This window comes from Capsicum annuum, chromosome 6, assembly GCF_002878395.1.
Source record: "Capsicum annuum cultivar UCD-10X-F1 chromosome 6, UCD10Xv1.1, whole genome shotgun sequence".
NCBI classification, from domain to species: domain Eukaryota; kingdom Viridiplantae; phylum Streptophyta; class Magnoliopsida; order Solanales; family Solanaceae; genus Capsicum; species Capsicum annuum.
The window spans coordinates 21,858,638-21,879,639 of NC_061116.1; the positions used below are offsets into that span (position 1 = coordinate 21,858,638).

General features: G+C 32.8%; 2 protein-coding genes across 2 annotated transcripts; one reads left to right on the forward strand and one right to left on the reverse strand.

The window, feature by feature from the left end:
- Positions 1-10,149: 10,149 nt before the first annotated feature.
- On the forward strand, positions 10,150-13,661 carry LOC107874428 (protein INVOLVED IN DE NOVO 2-like). Its single transcript, XM_016721214.2, has 5 exons — positions 10,150-11,141; positions 11,232-11,413; positions 12,301-12,369; positions 12,444-12,725; positions 12,912-13,661. The coding sequence occupies exons 1-5, from the start codon at positions 10,229-10,231 to the stop codon at positions 13,068-13,070; spliced, it is 1,605 nt and encodes a 534-aa protein (XP_016576700.2). The 5' UTR covers positions 10,150-10,228; the 3' UTR covers positions 13,071-13,661.
- Positions 13,662-13,732: 71 nt separating this feature from the next.
- Positions 13,733-17,669, reverse strand: LOC107873498 (expansin-A6). Its single transcript, XM_016720362.2, has 3 exons — positions 17,327-17,669; positions 15,603-15,921; positions 13,733-14,326 (listed from the first exon to the last, which is right to left on the reverse strand). Exons 1-3 carry the CDS (start codon positions 17,469-17,471, stop codon positions 14,017-14,019), a joined length of 774 nt encoding a protein of 257 aa, XP_016575848.1. The 5' UTR covers positions 17,472-17,669; the 3' UTR covers positions 13,733-14,016.
- Between the last annotated feature and the right edge of the window lie 3,333 nt (positions 17,670-21,002).

Sequence of the window (21,002 nt, forward strand, 5' to 3'; positions counted from 1 at the left end):
ACTGGAGTGTCTATTGTCTTTCTTCTCTTTTTTCTTTGAGACATACGAACCAACAGTTGATCATTGTGACCTCTAAGAAAGCTAAATGCATGATAGAAAATGCACCTCCATTTTTAATATGTAAATGGTGTAGCCAGTAGCTTATAAATAGTTTTCTCATATCCAATGTAAATAAAGCAGCTATGGATGTAAGTGTAGTTTGACGATGCATTCAGGTTCGTATCATTATTTTATGGCCTATAGGAATTAGAATCGTACAAGGCTGTGATAGTTGGCTGGTAATTAATATGAACAAGAGGTACTTTCCTTTTTGTGGAAGATCCTAGCATCCTTAGCTTACCTTCCAAGTCCCAACAAAGCTAACAAATCTTTATTTAGAAAAGACAAGGTCATCGAAGCATTTTCAAACTTACCTAAAAACATACAATAATATTTTTGCGATGACATTCCTCAGAGTAATTTAAGACATAAAATTATCGAAAAGGTATAAAGGTTTCTCCATATTTTAAATCCAGGGATATATTGTATCAATTCACAAATGATATAATACCAACTAATCAAAAAGGAAGAAATCTGCCATTATATTTCTTTGAAAGTGAAAGTGAAGGAATGGAATGGCCAATGGTGTGATTGAACAAACTGAATGTATGTATTGTGAAAAGTTTGATGGAAATATAAAAAAGGCAAAATAGTCTCATAGACCCTTGTACTTGTTCGAGTTTGAATCAAAAGGGCTCATCACCTGCTGACTGGAAGCTACAATTGTTTGATTATAATGTGCATTCTACAGCTTGTACCTACATTATTAAATAATGTAGCACATAGACGTATATGTGGATCAGTACTTTTGGAATGTACTGAGCATGTGGGGTGAATGCATAAGTAAAAATAGTAACTAACTGTGCATATAACTGGTAAAGAATGCATTCAAATTGTAAATGACTCCCGTTGGCTTGAATAACTGAAAGCTGAAAATCATAAATCATGAGAAATAAAGCATGTTGTATAAATCTCATGAGCCATAACACTTAGTTCTAAAAGTTATACTTTTACTCTTTCTGCTTGTGGAATAAGTAGTACTGAAGTTAAGTCTGTTTTCAAATCATGCATGCTAAGTGTAAAAAGGACTCACCTTTATCATCTGTAAACTGAAAGCTGAAATCTCATAGCTAATGTCTTATGTAAAATAATATCTGAATAAAATTGTGAGCCTTTACACTTAGTTTCTAAAATTAGTTTTTTTATTTTGTTTTAGGACTTAGGGACTTTGGGAGGTTCTTCAAACCGACATAGATCATGTGAGCTATCATGATGCCCAACATCATGTTTTCCTAAGGGTAAAATCTCACGTTGAGGAGAGGTGTCATACTCTTGCCAAGGAGTATAACCTTATCTTAAGTGATAACTGACTTAGCCCACTATGGGAACTTAATCTCAATCCTACGGTGGCACGTAGTTCAGGGGCATGAGACCTTGGAACCATACCCAACTCGGTGCTAAATACTACTCCCACTCTTTTGGCTCAGAACTTTAGGAAATCCACCTTAAAATAGCATGAGGGTTTGTAATGAAAACCAATTATGCTTCTTTTTCTGTAAATCTCAAACTGTATGAACAATGTGGATTCCTTATCTTAGCTTAGGATCAAAAGATAAACTTTCTTTCTTAAATCTTTGTAAACAATTTGTAAAAGAGGTTTAAAATCATAATCTTGTTAAGATATCAATACTTAAACTTAGGGCTTTAAAACCCATGCTTTAAACTTATGCAAATTCATAGCAAAACATCATGCTCAATATACTTCAACAATATCAAGTTAATGACAGCAAGAATCATAATATTATGCTTAAAACTCAATTAAAAAATAGTAAAATCATATCACATGCATAAAGATGTGAAAATAGACATGCAATTCAACATTTAAATCACTTGTAACGTCACAATCTTCAAATAATGATAATTGGGTATGAACCCTAAATCGAAACTCATGTAAATTCATCTTTAAAAACTAGTTTTGGGCATAAGGATAAAAGAAGTATCCTTGTTCATAACCCTACATACCTTAATGACGACGAAATTATGAAAAGATTAGACCTTTAAGCTTGAATTCCTTGATTTCTTGTGAAAAGAACTTGAATCTTTTTCTTGGGAATGGAAGAGGGCTTTTGAGTTACTTACTGATTACTTAGGGTTAAGAGAGAGGATTTTATGCATTTAATATCTCATAAAAATATTTTGAAGTGATTAGGGACGATTTAGGTGTGAGAAATGACTTCAACACCCTTTATCTAGGTCAAAACGGAGTGTTTTTGACACTTGGAAATGACTTAGGCGGCACCCAGTCAATCGTCTAATCCAAGGTAGGCGATGCCTTATCAATCGCCTAAGTTTGGTTGGGCTCGCACACCCTTACTGCCTCTCACAAAAATGGGCAAAACTTTTCGCTTGGGTATCGGATTAAGGCAAAATGGATATCGTTAGAAAGCTAATTCAACTATCTACAATTTAGTGGGTCTTGAGATGTAAACTTCTTCATATATCAAAATTTATACACTTTTAAAGTTGACCTTTGTAGAATCAAACATCAAACTTTGGACGAATCTAAGATTCTCAGCTCAACTTGGCTCTAAGTGATTTTTATGAACATTATTCACCTACTAGACACTTCACAGACTAGGATAATTATCATGAAACTTATATTCACATGGAAATCATTTGTACTAGGGCTTATACGTGTAAGAACAATGGTTAGAATTCTAGCGCAAAAATTCAGGGTGTTACAATGTGAATTGTTTTGCAAAGCCAGATGTTAGTTTTTCTAAGAATATGTATTTGAATATGTATTTGAGGATTATTAAAGAAAGAAACCCAGGTTATACATTTAGAGATGTCTAGACCTAGATCTATATGATATTGAATGATTGAAAAGATTGAGACAGCAAGTGTTTTATACCACATGTGCTTAACGATCAATGTGTTAATGAAAGAATGAATCCCCGCTTCTTCATTTTTTGAGACCCTTGAAGTTATTTTAACTTTTCATTGAAATACCCTTAGACCTTTGACTGTTTCTTGAAGTTTCGATCGGTGTTGCTACTTTAGCATGTTACTAATAGCCACGAAAGATTCGACAATGTGTTGCATGTCTAGAAAAGCAGTTGATTTGGAACAAATAGATTCGAGTAGAAAGGAAAGACGATTAAAATGAATATTTTAACTTATTTACACAATTCGGCTATTACACTAATCATATAAGAGTCAAATGTAATTGTGTATATAAAGCTAATCATGAACTGGAGTTCACCTCTTTAAGAGGATGAGGGATCAGATAAGTAAATACTGAAGTAGTGAATAATGTCTGAGGTATTGTGAGTATTAGTATCCTAATATTACTAGAAATTTTTTCCACATGTGATTGGATTTTTAAATGTAGCTTATAAAATCTTAAAGGTAAAACTCGTGATGCTCACAGGTCGCACGAACTATTTGTCGTATAAATTGGTGTCTTGTTGATGTAGTACTGACTCAGATCTTGTCCACCATGGACGAAGTGAGAGATGTTGGATTACGGGTCATGGGTCGCCCATGTAGACCGACCTATCCCTATTCTTTGATTTTGATTATTTGAAAAAAGAGAAGATAAGAAGGGGTAACATACGGATTTCAAATAAAAGGGGGAACAGTTACATAACTGTTACCGCCCAAAACTCCCTATTTATTTTGGTCATTCTTCTGTCAAGAACAATGAAGAAAATTGGGTCCAAAAAAAAGGCAGAAAACCAAAAATTAGCAACAACATAAAAAAGAATAGCATTTAATTTGTGATTCAAAGCTTTGTTTCCAAGAGATTCAAAGCTGACTTGGGGCAAATTTTTTCGATAGCAAAATCAATTTTATCCACTGCGAAATTTACCAAGGTACACACTGTTTTGCTCCGTATTTTTACAACAGTTTTTAATGAATAACATTAATTTAGGTCATGCTTCTTTTATTTGCAACTCTAAGCTCTTGGGTCCGTGCTCAGCACAAGCCATTGCCATCTATTCTTCGTAAACAAAAGAGAGATAGTTGGTTTGGAATTTAACCAAAGCATAATAATTTTTTTCTTCAATTGATCAACTGGTATTTAATTAGTTAGGAATAAATGTTGACAATGATTTACTTATTGCGTTATGGTCCACGTCTTCCACATGTTATATGTTCACTTAAACCACATGTTTATTATTAGCTCTATAACTTGCCTCTTCTATCACTTAAGACACAAACATACTCTTTTTTTCATTTTCCTTCTCTTTCTAATTTCATATGGCCTTCCCTTCCTATTTTAAATCAAGCTTCCTTAGCATTTGATGAACTATTTTATGACGCAACGAGTAGTATATTTTCTCCAATTTTCGAGTCTTGATACGGTTAGCCGATTGAACTAATTAATTTTTTTTCATTTTACTCTTAAAATTATTTTTCTTAAAGTATAAATATTTTAAAATTAAAAAAAAAAAATCTTCATTGTTAATATTAATATTAATCTTGATAGATAAGATATATAATCATAATCGTGTTAAAAAAAGTTAAAGAATAAATTAATAAAATTATCCTTTAGCAACTATATGGGACGGAAGGCTTAACTATTTCAACATTTTAGGTGATAGATTAAAGATTGACTCACTGTCCTCATAAAAAAGAGTAAAAGACTGTCCATGTACTTAGGATAAAAAGGTAATGATTGTGACATTAATTTTAGTGAACAAATAACTCACCTATCCAAAAATTCCAAAATAAGCAAAGCATTACAACAGAAATTGTATGGAGAAAATGCCAAAACAAGCAAATACAAGTCTGTAGCAGAAATTATAGTATACGGAAAACAAACGATAGGCTGAAGCAGCATTGTTTTAGCATTCCACTACTACTCTCATCAGTATACTCTGTACTATACCTTCTCTAGCAAGGTGCTATCAAATTTCTCAAATCCTTTTTTTTTCAATTTCCTTCCCTCTTCACTTAGGGGTTATTTGGTTGAAAATAATTTATTCCGAGATTAGTCATCTACTCTTAAGATGGATTAAAAATATCATTATAATTTCATGATGGGTTTATCTCAATCAAACATAAAATAAATTCATATTAAAATTAATTTCGAAATTAGTTATGTTTTATCTCTTGTTATATCATCCCTTGATTGTGCTCTCTTCCTCTCCTTTTTCGCTCACAGTTGTTAAAGGTATACCAGCCATCATTAGCTACCTCCCAGGCTCCCATGCATTATGTGTTTCTCCATTTTAAAACATATTTTTATGTATAATGGAGAAGTAAAAATAAAGATGGGGATACTTCTTAACTTTATAGGTGATAGCGACTAAAAATTTGACTCACTTTCCTCACAAAAAATAGTCTCTCTTCAATTTTATTTCTTAGGTATTTATGTTTCTTCCATTTTAAAAAGAATGACCTACTTTCATTTTTAGTCTATTTAAAAAAGAATGAATCTTTTTCTTTTTTGGCAATACTTTAATTTCAACTTTCTACATGCCATGTTTAGGTCACAAGATTAAAGAACATTTTGGTACATTTGACACAACTTTAATTTAAGGCCACAAGATTCAAAAAATTTTTATTTTCTTAAATTTTGTGTCTAGTCAAAGTAGGGCATTCTTTTTTAACGGAAGTAGTATTAATTGTAAATATTTTTACCGAATTAAATTTATTATATTTCAGAATTGTTTCATAAATAATAATAGTATGCTTAAGCTAATAGTGATGCAACAACAATAATATATCTTGTGTAATTTCACAATGTGGAGTATGGAGAAGATAAAATATACGCAATTCATATAACTAACTCACATGAAGTAGATAGATTATTTTCGATACACCCCCATAAAAATACACAACGGAATGATACAAGAAACAAGACACCCATAAATTAATATTACAAACTATCTGAAATCACCAACAATACTACAAATAAGAAATTACAAAATACACGCGTAATACTATGACTACAGACACACTACACAAAGAACTCCTCTCTATTAATAAGGACCGTACTCCTACAAATTAATCTTTTACTTCAATCTGTATCCTCCACATTTTCCTATGAAGATTATTTCCTCCCTAGCTAAGGCTGACGAAGAAGTAAAAACAGATGGAGGGTGTAGTGACCAAAAAATTGACTCACTTTTCTCAGATAAAGTTTCTCATAATTATCATAAAATATAATGATTGTGAGATTAATTGTTAGTGCACAAATAACCTTACCTATTCAGAAAAAGCCAAATAAAACAGAAATTGTATGGAGAAAATGCCAAAAACAATACAGTTTATTACAGGCACAGTAGCATGAGTCTTTTGCAATTCCACTACTCTGCTCAGCTGTAGTACTAGCGTACCTGCCCTAGCAAGGCTTTTCTTTCTTTCATTCCTCACTATTATATCAAATTATCAAATCACCTCACTTAGTCTCTTCCATTGCCTTTTTTCTTCGCACTATTTGGGGATTGGAGACTCTTTGTCTTTGTTTTTTCAGAGTTGTTTCAACATTCATTGTTAAAGGTATATATATTATGGCTCTGTATCATCTGTGTATCTGAACAATGGGGAGGTCATATTCAAATTTCAAAGTTTCTTGTGTTTACGTCTATGGGCTGTGCTTAGCTCCTTTCTTCTATTAACTCTGTTTTCTTTTTCAGGCAAAACAAAGGGTGTTTTGGATGTAGATTTTCATTTTTATGAATCTTTTATCTGTAATCTGTACATGGGTCACATTCCTCCTTTTTTATTATTATTATAAATACTTTCTTATTTGTGTATATTTTCACCATCTATGCGTGTATTTTCACCACCTACGCGCATATTTCAACACTATTTTTTTAATCTCAAGCACTCATTAGTTGCACTCTGTTTTTGAAGAGAAAAGCAGTACTTAGTAACCCGCATTTTCACCAAAAATGCTCTCTTCCTCTATTTCTTTCATTTACTCTGTTTTTCCAGGAAAAAGGACCTGTGTCTGTACTCTAAATTTTAATTTCTATAGATATTCAAACTTCCATTGTTGTTTATTTACATATATTCAACACATTTTTACCCTTTTCATTTAGAACTGTGTTTATTTATGTATATTCAACAAGAAATGTTCTGTTCATAGTTTGTTTTTGCAATCAAAATGCCTTTGTAAACATTGGTTTTTATTTTGTTTCTCTTTGACCTTGTTTTTTTCCTCTCTGTTTGTAGTAGTTTTTCTCAGGCAAAACTATGGTATTTATGTTACTCACATTAATTAACTTCATGTTTCCAAGTAATAGAGGAGTATGTAGCCTTAAAGCACTGTTTTCAGATATACGCGGAGTATAATTTATGTGTAAAATTCACTCACATTGCAACAATTAGTAGGTTTGAATCTGTATAATTTTGAACACTTTTTATTCCATGAACAATGCTCTTTTCCTCTTCTTCTTGCATTTACTCTGTTTTTCCGGGCAAAAGGCCCGGTGTTTGTGCTCTAGATTTTAATTTCTGTGGATATCCAGACTTTTACTATTGTTTATGTATATTGAAAACTGATTTGTTAAGTTTACATCAACAAGCTTCGCTGATACATTTCATTTATACATTGGTCTGTACTTTGTTTCTCTTTGTCTTGTATTTTTGCTCTCCTTTTGTTGCTGTAAGTAGTTGTTTTTCCCAGGCAAAATATGGTATTACTTTCTGTTACTCGCATTGATTAACTTCATATATCTAAGTAATAGAGGTGGATGCAGCCTTAAAGCTATGTTGGGTAAAATTAGCTAAGATTGCAACAATTAGTAGGTCTGAAAACTAGCTTTTAAAGCTGAATTGATCTTGGCATGTGCAACATCATACCTTAAATGTTGAACGTGTAGAGCTTAAATCCTGGACCGTCTCTATGAGTAAGCTAGTTGATTAGTTTATGTGATGTGCAACTATCTCTTAATTACTCATACATGTTTCCTTATCTCGGATTTTTACATCAAGTCCCTTTTATTTGTTATATGTATTTCTTTGTTTATGTGCATATGTATATTCTTGTCAATGGATTAAATTTATATGATAAATCAGTGTTTGTTTATCTGATTTTCATTATTAGTGATTTCTGCCTTCTACATTAATTTTCCTACTGTAATGGTCTTCAACCATATGAATTTATGAACCCTTTGTCTTTGAAAATATAACCAAATAGTATGATCACATTTCATCACTATTGATACTAATTATTGGTGAGGATTGACTAAAAATATCTGGTGCTTCTGTCCTTTTCAGCACAATTTTATAGATTTCAATTTTCATGTTAACTTATTTTATAGTTTTCGCATGCAGTTGTTTTCATATATAGTTTGCATGTGTGGTTATGTTTTTTTCTGATCTCTGGTGATGCTAAATTAAGACATGAATTGGTTAACTTTTAGAGTAATGAATGTCTGATTACATAAGGTATAAAATTCATTAATTTCCCTTAGTGTTTGGCTTCCTGTCTCCTATGTTTTCTGCTCCAAATTTTGTTGCTCTTTACTTAGCATGACCCCAAGATTTTCTTTAGTGAGTTTATCGGCATGGAACTTTCATTTTATTGTTCTTTGAGATTGGTTTAGCCCCTCCAATAGTCTGTCATGCCTAAGATTTTAGAGACCTTTTGATCTTATTGCGGCATTGGATTATTGGTGTCGGTAGCCACCCTGACTGTCGTCTTCTATGGTGATTGACCTCCAACATGCTTTCCCCTTTAAATACGTATGCTGCAAAACACAGTCGTGTGATTCATTTGATTGAATTTCTAGCCTGACAGACAGTTTAAATATGCACTGTGTTTGGTTCGTTGATTTTCTGAGCAGTAACCGTTATGGTGTTTTATAGCTAAATTCTGCTTCAATTGTCTTAAAACCCTAAATGTTGAGTTGGTATTCTCATTTGTGGTTGATTATATCAAGGAGATGTCCACTTTGTGGGAATAAACTGGGTATGTTGTTATTGTTGTATATCAAGGAGATTAGTAAATTGATACTATTTTTTTACAAGAAGTCAAAGGACAATATTTGTGATATAGATAAATTAGTTATATTCAAGACTAGTTTGAAGTCATTCATCGTATTTGAGTCATGAGTTGGTTGATGGTTTGCCAAACGTGAAATTTTGTCGTTTACAAGTATCTGAATCTGACTCAGTGCTTGCTGTTCATGTTACTTGAAACAACATAACTGGTACTAGAGATATAATTATAAGTTTGTTCAAAATAACCGAAATCTGTTTCTAAACTCTAACCTCGGGCTTAAAAAGAAAATCCACATCCTATTTGACAACACATTCCTCAAGGCTGTCGCCTATGTGTTTTGCTCCAACTTTTGTTGCTCTTTAGTATGAATCAAGATTTTCTTTAGTGAGTTTATTGGCAGGAAACTTTTATTTTATTGTTCTTTGGTATTGGTTTAGCTACTCCAATAGTCTGTCATGCCTAAGATTCTAGAGACCTTTTGATCTTGTTGCGACATTGGAATGTGGGTGGCGGTAGCCTCCCTAACTGTTGTTTTCTATAGTGATCGACTCCAGCATATATGTGTTGAAAAACACAGTCATAGTAGATATGTTTAGTGATCCATTTCATTGAATTTCCTGCTCGAGGGACAGTTTAAATGTGCACGTGTTTGGTTCACTGATCTTTTGAGAAGTAGCCCCCTGGTTCCCTTGTCTTAAGACACTATATGCCATTCTCATTTGTGCTTAATTTTATCAAGCAGATTAGTTAATTGATATATTTTTACAAGAAGTCGAAGGCCTGTTACTTGAATCGAATAACGTCATGTATCTAACTTGGTTGATTATTTATGTAATGTGCAACTCTCTGTTCAATACCTCATACATGCTTCTTTATTTCAGATGTATATATCAAGTCCGTGTTTCTTTGTTTCCATGCATATGTACTATATATTTACTTGTATGCATATGTATATTCTTGGCCATCAATAGGATTTATATGAGAATTTAGTGTGAATGCTGCTTCTTTTTTTCTTTATATGAATTTGTGAACCATTTGTCATTGAGACTGTAACCAAATGGTATGATCACATTTCATCACTATTGATACTAATCAATGAGGATAAACTAAAAATATCTAGTGTTTTTATCCTTTTTGTTAGCAGCACTACTTTATAGATTTCAGTTTTCATGTTTACTTATTTTTGAAGATTATCCATTTCTGCTGTCTTAGGTTTTCTGAAAGATGTCAATGTCATCTGAAGAGGAAACAGATATTAGTGAGTCAGAGATGGAAGAATATGCTGATACATGGTATCAGAAATTAAAGGAAAGTTATGGGAAGGAAAAGATATCTGGTAAAGTTTACAGATGTCCTTTTTGTCCTGGAAAAAAGCAGCAGGCCTACAGTTTCCACGACCTTGTCCAACATTCTTGGGGAGTGAGCACGGCTAGCTCACGGAAAGTGAACGATAAAGGGAAGCATTTAGGTCTTTCAAGGTACTTGAACAATGATCTGCTGAGGAAAGATTCTATACCAATGTCTGATGAAATGAAAACTGAATTACAGCCAACACATCATGGGAATGATGTTGATGAGAAATATGCATTTCCTTGGATGGGAATTGTAGCAAATCTTCCCATTGAGTGGAAGGACGGGCGTTATGTGGGAAAGAGTGGATCAGGGCTGAGGGATGAGTTGACAAGCAAAGGGTTTAACCCACAGAGGGTACACCCATTGTGGAACTATAAGGGTCATTCAGGGAAAGCCGTGGTTGAATTTGAAAATAACTGGAATGGATTTGCTAATGCAATTAAGTTCCAAAAGAACTTTGAATCACAACATCAAGGGAAGAGGGACTATTTATCTCCACCAGATAAAGGAGATAAATTATATGGTTGGGTTGCAAAGGCTGATGATTATAACTCATCAGGTATAATTGGTGACTATCTGCGAAAAACGGTAGACCTAAAATCCATCTCTGAAGTTGAGTCAGAAGAGAAGCACAAAACTAATTCGCTTGTCTCTAATCTGTCTAATACAATCGAGGCCAAACGTAGGAGCCTCATGGAGATAGAGAGCAAATGCAATGAAACTTCCATGTCCATAAAAAACGTGATGAGGCAAAGAGATGAAATGGTCCAACAGTATAATGAAGGTACATATTTTCTCCTACAGATATTAGCTAGATTAATATTCATGTCTCCTCTTATTAACATTATAACAAACGCTTTCCTTATTACTTCAGACCTACAAAGGATGGCGAAGAATGCTCATGATCAACTTGAAAAGATGTTCAAAGAACAAGAAAAAAGTAAATCGTATTTTGAAGCACGACGCAAAGAACTTGAGTTGCGTGAAAAGGAGTTGGTGGAAAGAGAGGCCCTCAATGATAATCAGAGACAAGAGCTTCATCTGTTGAAGCAAATGGTAGAAAGTCTTACTTGATTAACTGAGTTTTGATTCTGTCCTATGTGTGTCACTGCACATGACAAGTTCATACATTTCCTAAGAAAAATTTGACATATTATTGATAGAAGAAGGTGAACTATGGCCACTTAAATGCAGATGAAGTCAAGGTGTACATACCTTAGATATCCTTTGGACTGGCCATGGACTTAGTGTTATCCAGTTGAGAACCGAGACAAAGATAGCCAGAAATATCATGGCATAATGGTTCAGAGTAGTTTGATTTCTCTTTTTTTTTGGGTGGGGGGGTGGGGGTGTTATGTTTGTGTTAGAAAGCATGTGCTCTAAAGCATCCAAATTTGTTAGCACGTAAATGTGGCTTCTTGTTTAATTGACTGACTTAACTAGTTAGCAAAAATATTTAATGGAGATTTAACCATAGGAAGGAAGAGCCTACTGCCTATGAGGTACAAAATAAGATGTTAAAGAATTAGACTTAGTTTGTAGAACTAAGATTGTGTGTATACCTGAGGAACCTCACTGTAATAAGTAATTTCAGCTGGATTTTACTGTCAGTTCAAACAAGTTTCATTCAACATAAGACGACGTAAAACAATAGGGAAACTGTTGATTGATTTTTTTAGTTTGCCTTTTTCCTCCTTCCTCCATCACTCCCATTTTCCGTGTTTAAGTTACTTGGATCTGATCTTCTTCCTTGCAGATATACTAATAAAAAATGAAGCTACAGGAATGTAGTATATAGCCACTTTCAAATTTTAAATTTGTTCTCAGTCAAGCTTGGCTGATACTCTGTCATTGCGTAGTGTACGACTATATCAGTTATTGGCTTGGCCTGCTCCTTTTTTAGGAATTGTTTAACTATAAGATTTCTCTTTTATGTGTTTAAGAATGAGAAAGCAGCAATGGAGCAAAAGAAGTTAGATGAAAGTGTCTTGGTTTTGGCGGAAGAACAGAAGGTTGTATCGTCATTCTGTGTTATTACTCGAACTTATGTAATTAGTCTCTGACATCTAAAGAATTTTACTTGCAGAAAGCAAAAGAAACACTCCGACAGAAAAACATGGAGCTGCAAAAGAAACTCGACTTAAAGCAAGCACTAGAGTTGGAGATAGAACGTCTCACAGGGGCTATGCAAGTAACGAAACACATGGGAGATGGCCAAGATGTGAAGAAAAAATTAGGCGAGATTGAAGAGAGCCTAAAGGAGAAAAAAGAAGAGCTAGAAGCTCTTGAAGCGTTGAATCAAACTCTAGTTGTCAAACAGCAGATGGCAAGTGTTGAGTTAAATGATGCCAGGAAGGAGTTGATCGATGTAAGTACAATTCTTTAAAGTTTTGTGATAGCTTTAGCTATTTCGTGAATAAGACTCAAGTTCTATTTTTCGTCCTATGGAGTAAGCATCAGAATGATTAGACGCAGACTATAGCACGTTCATGTAGTTTTGAAAAACTACATGGTTAAAATTTTGAACAGTGAAACATGTTTTCATGGCATTTAGGGAATGAAGGAAAACACTTCTCGAGCTTTGATCAGTGTCAAGAGAATGGGAGAGCTTGAAGATTTGCGGAACAATAAGCTAGGAAGGGAAGCTACTCTCAGTGAAGGAATAACATATCTTCTCCAGCAGTTGAAAGCCAGTAAAGCGAAGAAGCGTTAGCTTTGATGTTTATGTTTACCATTTCGTATTGCACATTATGCCTTCCCAAGAAATTGGAATTGTTTCAGAAAACCATTCAGCATATGTTATGGTTGTAAAGGTCAGATTGTTAATCTTTTAAACTTTTCAGTTGATGGTATATGTTATGTCAAAAGAAATTGAACCATTCGAAGAAGGCTCCTTCAAAAGAAGGGAATCCAAAGCTATTGCTTTTGGGAATTGGGAATCCAAGGTTATCCAAGGAATGGCAAAAGCAAATGTGCACTTTAGTAGTCTTAAACTTCAAACATGGAATGACATCTACAATCTGTTTTCCATTTTGAATGACATATTATACCAAACTTATGATTTTGTTGAGCACCAAGTAGCATCTGTTTACAGGTGTCTAGATCAGAACAGCTGATCTTTTACTTCTTTTTTTATGATGGTATTTATGCCGAAACATATGAAATTGAAACACTTAAATGTCTCGTTGGTTTAGTTTAAACAACAGGTGCTAGTAAGTTTTTCTATCAATGTGTGCTAGCCTTGAAGAAAGTTCAAGGATGAAAGTAAGACTAGAAATGGCATCCGAAGCGCTAGTTTGGAGAATCCAATGTTTTGTATCAGGACATTATATTGGAAATAGCAAATCAAATCTGCCCTTGAGTAATATCAGAATGTAACATACCAAAAGATTCGTAGATTTTTTGATTTAAGTAAACCAACTATAAGTTACTGAAAACACAGTAAACCAAGCATCAGGTACTACAAAACATTATACTGATACTACTACACTGTTCTTTGAACAGCTGCGGGCTACACGTTTTTTGCAGCCGCTTCAGCTCATATACGTACACCAGAAAAAAACAGGTTAAAACGCCAATCCAGAAACCCCAAATTCAATAGGACCTAAACATGAACCACGAGTCTTACATATTATGTTACAATCACCTCATTACCCTATTTAGACTCTAAAGTTCTTTCCAACAAATGTCTGACCAAATTGCCAGTGGGATGGGACTATGTTCCACGAGGTAGATTGGCGCTTGTCGGTAGCTCTTACCCTGAATGACAACGACTGACCAACCAAAACGGAGTTCGTTTGCCAATTCTGACCCCAGTTACGACTCAATGTTATCCAGTTAGTCCTCGTACCCTTCACCATAACCTTCATAATGTCACCTGCTCCCGCGACATTGGTAACCAAAATCAAGTTGAAGTAACTAAAACCATTGATAGTGAACCTAATTCCACCCTGCTTCCTACATGGCACCCTGCGAAAACAAACAAGTCGGTTTAACCTCTATACGCTGAAAGTGTAAAAGTACGACTAAAATAAATTGTACAAAATGTGAACATGTATAAGTGGTCATTTGTTGTTGAGCATAAATCTTATGTTGACATGAAACATGGACCGTTAATTACGGATGAATAAAGTAGTGAGGCCGGGACTTTTCACACCACCTGGGTTTTGGAGTTTGACATTCTTATGGAGACTAGTTTCCAAAATTTTCCACAAACGAAATTATTCAAATTTTTAGTAGATGACAACTCACTAGCTAAAATAGTTTGAATTCAAACTATAATGTCCTATGAAAGAAATTACTCCCAATCAAGTACTCGTGTAAGACCAAAGTAATTTAACTTTAAGAATTATAAATCAAAGTGAAAATACTATTCCCTCCATCATATTTTGTCTTTGTCTGACCTGGTGAAAAATACTATTACTATTCCCTCGGATTCTTCAAAACTGATACCCTATCAGTGTCGAATTCTTCAAAACTGTACTATATTTGAAAAATATGTTGCTGCAACATAATACTTTTTCGAATATAGTGATCTTTGACATATCATTGGATGTCAACTTAAAAATTACTAAACTTAAAGGTAGTAGTATTATTTTTTAAATAGACTAGAGAAAGGAAATACACAAAACATGGAAAAAACGGAGTATCAGTAAAATGTTACTCTATTAAGTGTAGTTCACACTCAACTTTGACAAGTGACACTTGACAACAGTGCCCTATGACACAAAATAACTATAAATAACTATCAAACAAAAATTACTAAAGGAAACCATCTGTACATGACCCCACAAGAAAAAGAACAAGAAATCCAAAATGGCACCGAAAGAAAACCGAAACAAATGAAAATCAAGAAAAGCTCAAAAAAGCTATTTGGGCTCTTTGCCACTCATGCCTTTACGACTCACGAATACGAATTAGTCAAAACACAAAATTTTGAATACTGAATACCTAGAAAATGAACGATATATATATAGTATATAAATAAATTCTCTCAGATATAATTTAATCAACTCTATCAGATTGGTAACTAATGTTTAGGTAAGTTTACCTTATAAGAGCCGGTGTATATACATATTTTGTATATTGAGTAAGAATATACATATTAATATACATACTTTGTATATTTTGACTAGTGGCTGTAATTAGTTTCTAACATGGGCCAAATATGAAAAAAAGTCGCGATTTTCTCAGGTTATCAATTAAGTTATATCACATTTTTCTCATGAAGCTCAGAAATGCTTACCGACGATAAACGACAGGGACAATTCCAGCACGATACTCTGCGATCTTGAGGAACATAGGCATGGCGAGGTCGAAATGAGAGCGAGGAGGGTTACACCAACCACCATTATCATTCGGCAACGCATAATTTGGAGGACAAAAATTAGTTGCAGTAACTAAAATTGAAGGACTCCCAGGATGGCACCATTGTGGCTCATTGTCACATTTGATCTCAAAGCAAGCTCCACAACTTAGTCCATTGTTGAATAGTGCTGTGCTTAATGCTGCATTGTTCACTCCATAGCCTTGACTATATAGATTTCCATATCCACATGCTCCACCTGCAAATTCCCACGAAAGGTCGCGTTAGTGCTCTTTTTCTTGCTCGTTAGCACTGTTTACTACTCTCTTCTTTCAATTTGTCCTTTGTTTCAAAAAAAAAAGAAAGTCTCTTTTACAATTTGGCAACTCTTTAATCTCAATATTTCACATGATATGTTAAAGGCCACAAGATTAAAGGGCATTTTGATACATTATGCATATTTTTAGTTAGGACAGTATTCCCATCAAACTAAGACAAACAAATTTAAACTATTTGTAGAAACTCATAACCCTGGTTTATTATCCTTATCTTGAGCGGGGGTCTATCGGAACAGCCTCTCTACTTCTTCGGAGATAGCGGTATGAACTACGTACATCTTATCCTCCCCAGACCCCACGCTTTGGGAATACGTTTATTGTTGTTGTTTTGTTGTTGTTGTAGTAACTCATAAAGTGACTAGGGGAAAAGCTTTTACCAGCTAAAGAATCTCACATTATCAAATCACCTAAAGATGACTACAAATAATCATTCACTAAAGGATAAATTAGTCAGACTAACTACTACAACATGTTGAAACACATTAATGGCGTAAAAACTATTTACATTATAAGTATATATGAGTTAAAACTCTGGTAAAATGTAGGAATAACCGCTAGCTTTATATTTAGTTGTTCTTGTTTCAATGAACATCTCATTTCACTCTGTAGCACAATTAATCCATAGTTTATGCAAACTATGGAGCAGAACAAGACCTATGTACTAAAAGAGAACAAAAAACTACTGTACCACAAAAACAGAGCAAAATCCTGTCACTGTAGAAGTAAATGCAGTATAATTTTCATCATAGTGTAGCATTTTAAGCACATTATCATAAATAAAGTATCCACACATTGCAACACAAACTTGTAAGAGTTTAACTTCTATATTCCGACATTATACACCTCATATTACTGGCTATAACATGTTAAAATATAATGATGTGTAAAAATTCTTTATACTATCAGTACATAAGTTAAATATTCTTAAAGTTCCCACAAAACTGGTAAGATTGTAAGTTGAAATTAGACATACCTATAGTACTAGAAGTATCACTACCCCCATTGGAAGTAAAATGTACCAAAATGTCCTTTACTTTGTGGTTTTACATATGCCATTTGAATTCCTTTTTAGACGGACTAAAAAAGAGCAGGACAAACAAATTGGAATCGGGGTAGTTGCATTTTAAGCACATTAAGTAGCAACACATTGCAACACAAACTTGTAAGAGTTTAACTTCTATATTCTGACATTATACAACTCAGATTACCTGCTTTAACATGTTAAAAATATATAGATAGTGTGAAATTTCTTTATACTGTACATAAGTTAAATCTTCGTAAAATTCTCAGAAAAGAGGATAGATTATAAGTTGAAATGTAACATACCCATAGTACCAGAAGCATCACTTCCACCATAAAAAGTAGCATGAGCAGTTTGCCATGAACCACCCCTATAGACACCTGGGATTCTACCTTCTACTCCTACTATAACTAGTGAAATAATAATTAGGGACAACTTCAAAATCTCCATTTTTTTTTGTGGAGAAAAAAATGAAGTTGGAAAGTTTTTATGAGGAATGGCTAGAGAGAAGAAAATGAAATGGTGTGTGAAGGAAAGTGTGGAGGGAATGAGGAGTACTTATTGAGAGAGCAAAGAGGGTATTAGTGGCATTTGAAGTAATTTGAGTACTGTTAAATCATCTCATTATGGAAATTGACTATTTTATATGACAAACTTTTATGGATTTATGTTATTTACACTTTTAGGGCTCGTTTGGCCGTATAAGACCAATGTAAAATATGATGTATTAATAATGTTTATATTAATAATATTTGTATTAATTATGCTTGCATTAGTTATGCTTGTATTTTTCTTATGCAGTATTTGGTTCGACGTATTAAAAAAAAAACATGAATTACATAATTTCTAAAAAAATTTTTTTTTTTTACATAATATCCTCAATATATATGTTGGAAAGGATGCGAAATTTTTTTTGAGGGTAATAGGATCTTTAAGCATGTTAATGCATGCATTAAATCCATTGCATTAGTAATGTCATGAATTTTGAGGTATTAGTAATATACACCTCAATACGCAATAGAGTGTATAACTAATACTTGCATTAGTTATACATAGGGTAAAAAGGTATACCAAACAAGGTACTTTAAATACACATTAAACGAATGCATGCATTAACATTTCGATACACTCTACCAAACGACCCCTTACTTTTACTATGTAAGAACACTATAATGCTTCTTTTGTCATAAATTATGTGAAGGTGCTTGATTGGTCATCGAGTTTAAAAATATAAATTAAAATATAAATTTTTTAGTTTTCTCTAAATTAAAATATAAATATTATTTAATAGGAGTTTGTTATTAATTATTTTTCTTAATTAATATGCAAAGTTAAATTGGGATGAATAAAATGGAACCGATAAAGTATTAAACTAAATAAGTAAGAAAAAACATTTATACATTTATAAAGTGGAGGGATTGTTTAATTTATTTTAATAATAAATAATCATCGATTTTTTTGCAGTGCGTAATTTACGCTGAATGGAATTGCTTCGTTTGAACGGATTATGTGGGGTTCACCAGAGAAAATCAAGTATGAGGAATTCTCTTTTGTCCAATGAATTCTTTCTTTTCTATATAATTCACAAATAAAAATAAGAACAAAATAAACATGAAATGGTAAACAATCTTTAAATTTGTTAAACTAAATAAATAAAATAAATATTAATTTTTAATATACTAAATAAGTAAAAATGAATAAAGTAAATAATTTACTTTAATAATAAATAATTATCGATATTTTGCATTGCGTAATTTACGCTAAATGGAATTGCTTAGTTTGAACGAATTATGTGGGATCCACTGGAGAAAAATCAAGTACAGTACTTGTGAGGAATTCTGGAAATTGCACTCTTGTCCAAAGAATTCTTTCTTTTCTCTATAAAATAATCTCTGCATTTTAAATTAATTATCATGTTTCATTGAGAGTCAAAGCATATTAACTGATTAATATTTAAAATATATTTTCCAGCATTTTGATTATAAAAAAATATATAATATTTTTTGTATAAGTTTTTAAAATATAAAGGTTAATTATAAACATTGATCAATGAAGAATTTGAACATATAGACCAATGCCGCTATTGCAGTTACTTTTGTCTAATCCAAAGCGATTTCACACGAGGAAAACAAGTCAACAATTTACATGAAAATCGGAAACGTTCACAAATAGAGTAAGAACTATGAGGAATTTGAAAATATAAATTCTTTTGTCCATTTCCTTTTTTATTACTACTTCACGTTTGTCACTGTTATGCTTCGAAATCAACCTGCATGAACTTAATCAATGTTTTAAAATATATATTTTCATCATATTATTATAAGGAGGATTGCAACTTATAACACTTTTCATATAGTTTCTAATCATCTAAAATATTAAATTATACATCTTAAAATTGTGGTCAAAATTAATACAGGTTGACCTCGAAAAGTAAAATAATGACAAGTAAAAACGAACGGAGAAAATAATTAATAGGTTACGTGGGTCAACTGTTTTATGAAGTCGTTTCCTGCATACAAACATATCTCAGAAGTGAAATATAAAAATTATTTTCGAAAGATCCTCGACTCAAAACCATGCAAGCATACTTATAAAATTAGAAATTTTTTAGATTCTATCTTTCTTCTTATTTTCTTTCGCACAAACATAATTGGCAGAAGCAAAAATAAAATTTCATAGAGGGGAGTTACAGTAATATACGTAGGTTGTGCTTTATTTATATAGGAGTATATTTTTTGATGTAAAATGTTATAGAATTTTATTTAATTATTTCATCTTAAAAATGTTGCGCGGCTTATGAAAAAATTATGCCTACGCCATTAATGTCAAATGTATATACTTGAGATACCCATATTATACCGTGGCATATGTATAGTACTACAGTGCTATAGACTCTTGCATATGTCACTGTATATACTTGTATATCATTTTATATACGTCACAATATATACAATATAGTAACATACCACCAACATATATCAGCTATACAACACATTTATTTTTGTTGAAATACACTGAATAGGTGCACATTTGCATTGATGTACTTCACCATCATAGACACAGTTATAGTTATTGTTTCATTGGTTACTGTAGCTTTAGTCTGTTATGTTCAATGTCACAGTTAGTTGTTTAAGTCGACTTAACTGATTAGTTAGTTGTTATGAGTTGTAGTTGAGTTGGTACTTAGCTGTCAATTAGAGTTAGTTAGAAGATTTTTTCGAAGCTTTTGTTACTCAGCTATATAAGCTGATATAAAGCAGTTACTCCGTAGTTTTGTAACCATGATCACTCAATAAGATTCTTCCTTATTTTCTCTTCATACTTTTAAATGGAGTTTGAGTTGTAAGTGCTCAATTTTCACATGGTATCAGAGCGTTTGATCAAGGCTATCTAGATAAGTTCTCTTGATAAAGTTTAGATCTCTATTGTTGATTGCATTTATATCCTCTTTCTCTACTCAATTTTTTATTTTCACATTAGATGTTCGATCGTGGTTAGAGGGGGTATATTGAGCAGAAATTACTCATATACAGAAAATTTTTGAGTTTCTATTGATCAAAATTATCAATAATGCCAATAAAAATTGATCAGAGTGGTCTATCATACATCAGTCAATCGGATACCTCGGGTGCAGTGTTAATTCCTATTAAACTCACGGATTTAGAAAATTATGGGCTTTAGAGTAGATCGATGAAGATCGCATTGTTAGGTAAGAGAAAATTTGATTTTTATTTCTAGAGCTTACACTAAGGATCTATATCGAGATGAATTACATGAGCAATGAAAAAGCTAATAAGAAAGTAATAATAATAATAATACCCGGAAGAAAATTAGATAGCGCTCGACTATGTACCAACCTTCAACCCTAATCTTTGACCTTCATATCTTCCTATTTACGATCATATCCGTGATAAGTTGCAGATGTGTTATGTCATGTCTAATAATCTCTCCCCATGACATTTGGAGGTATACAGTTTACAT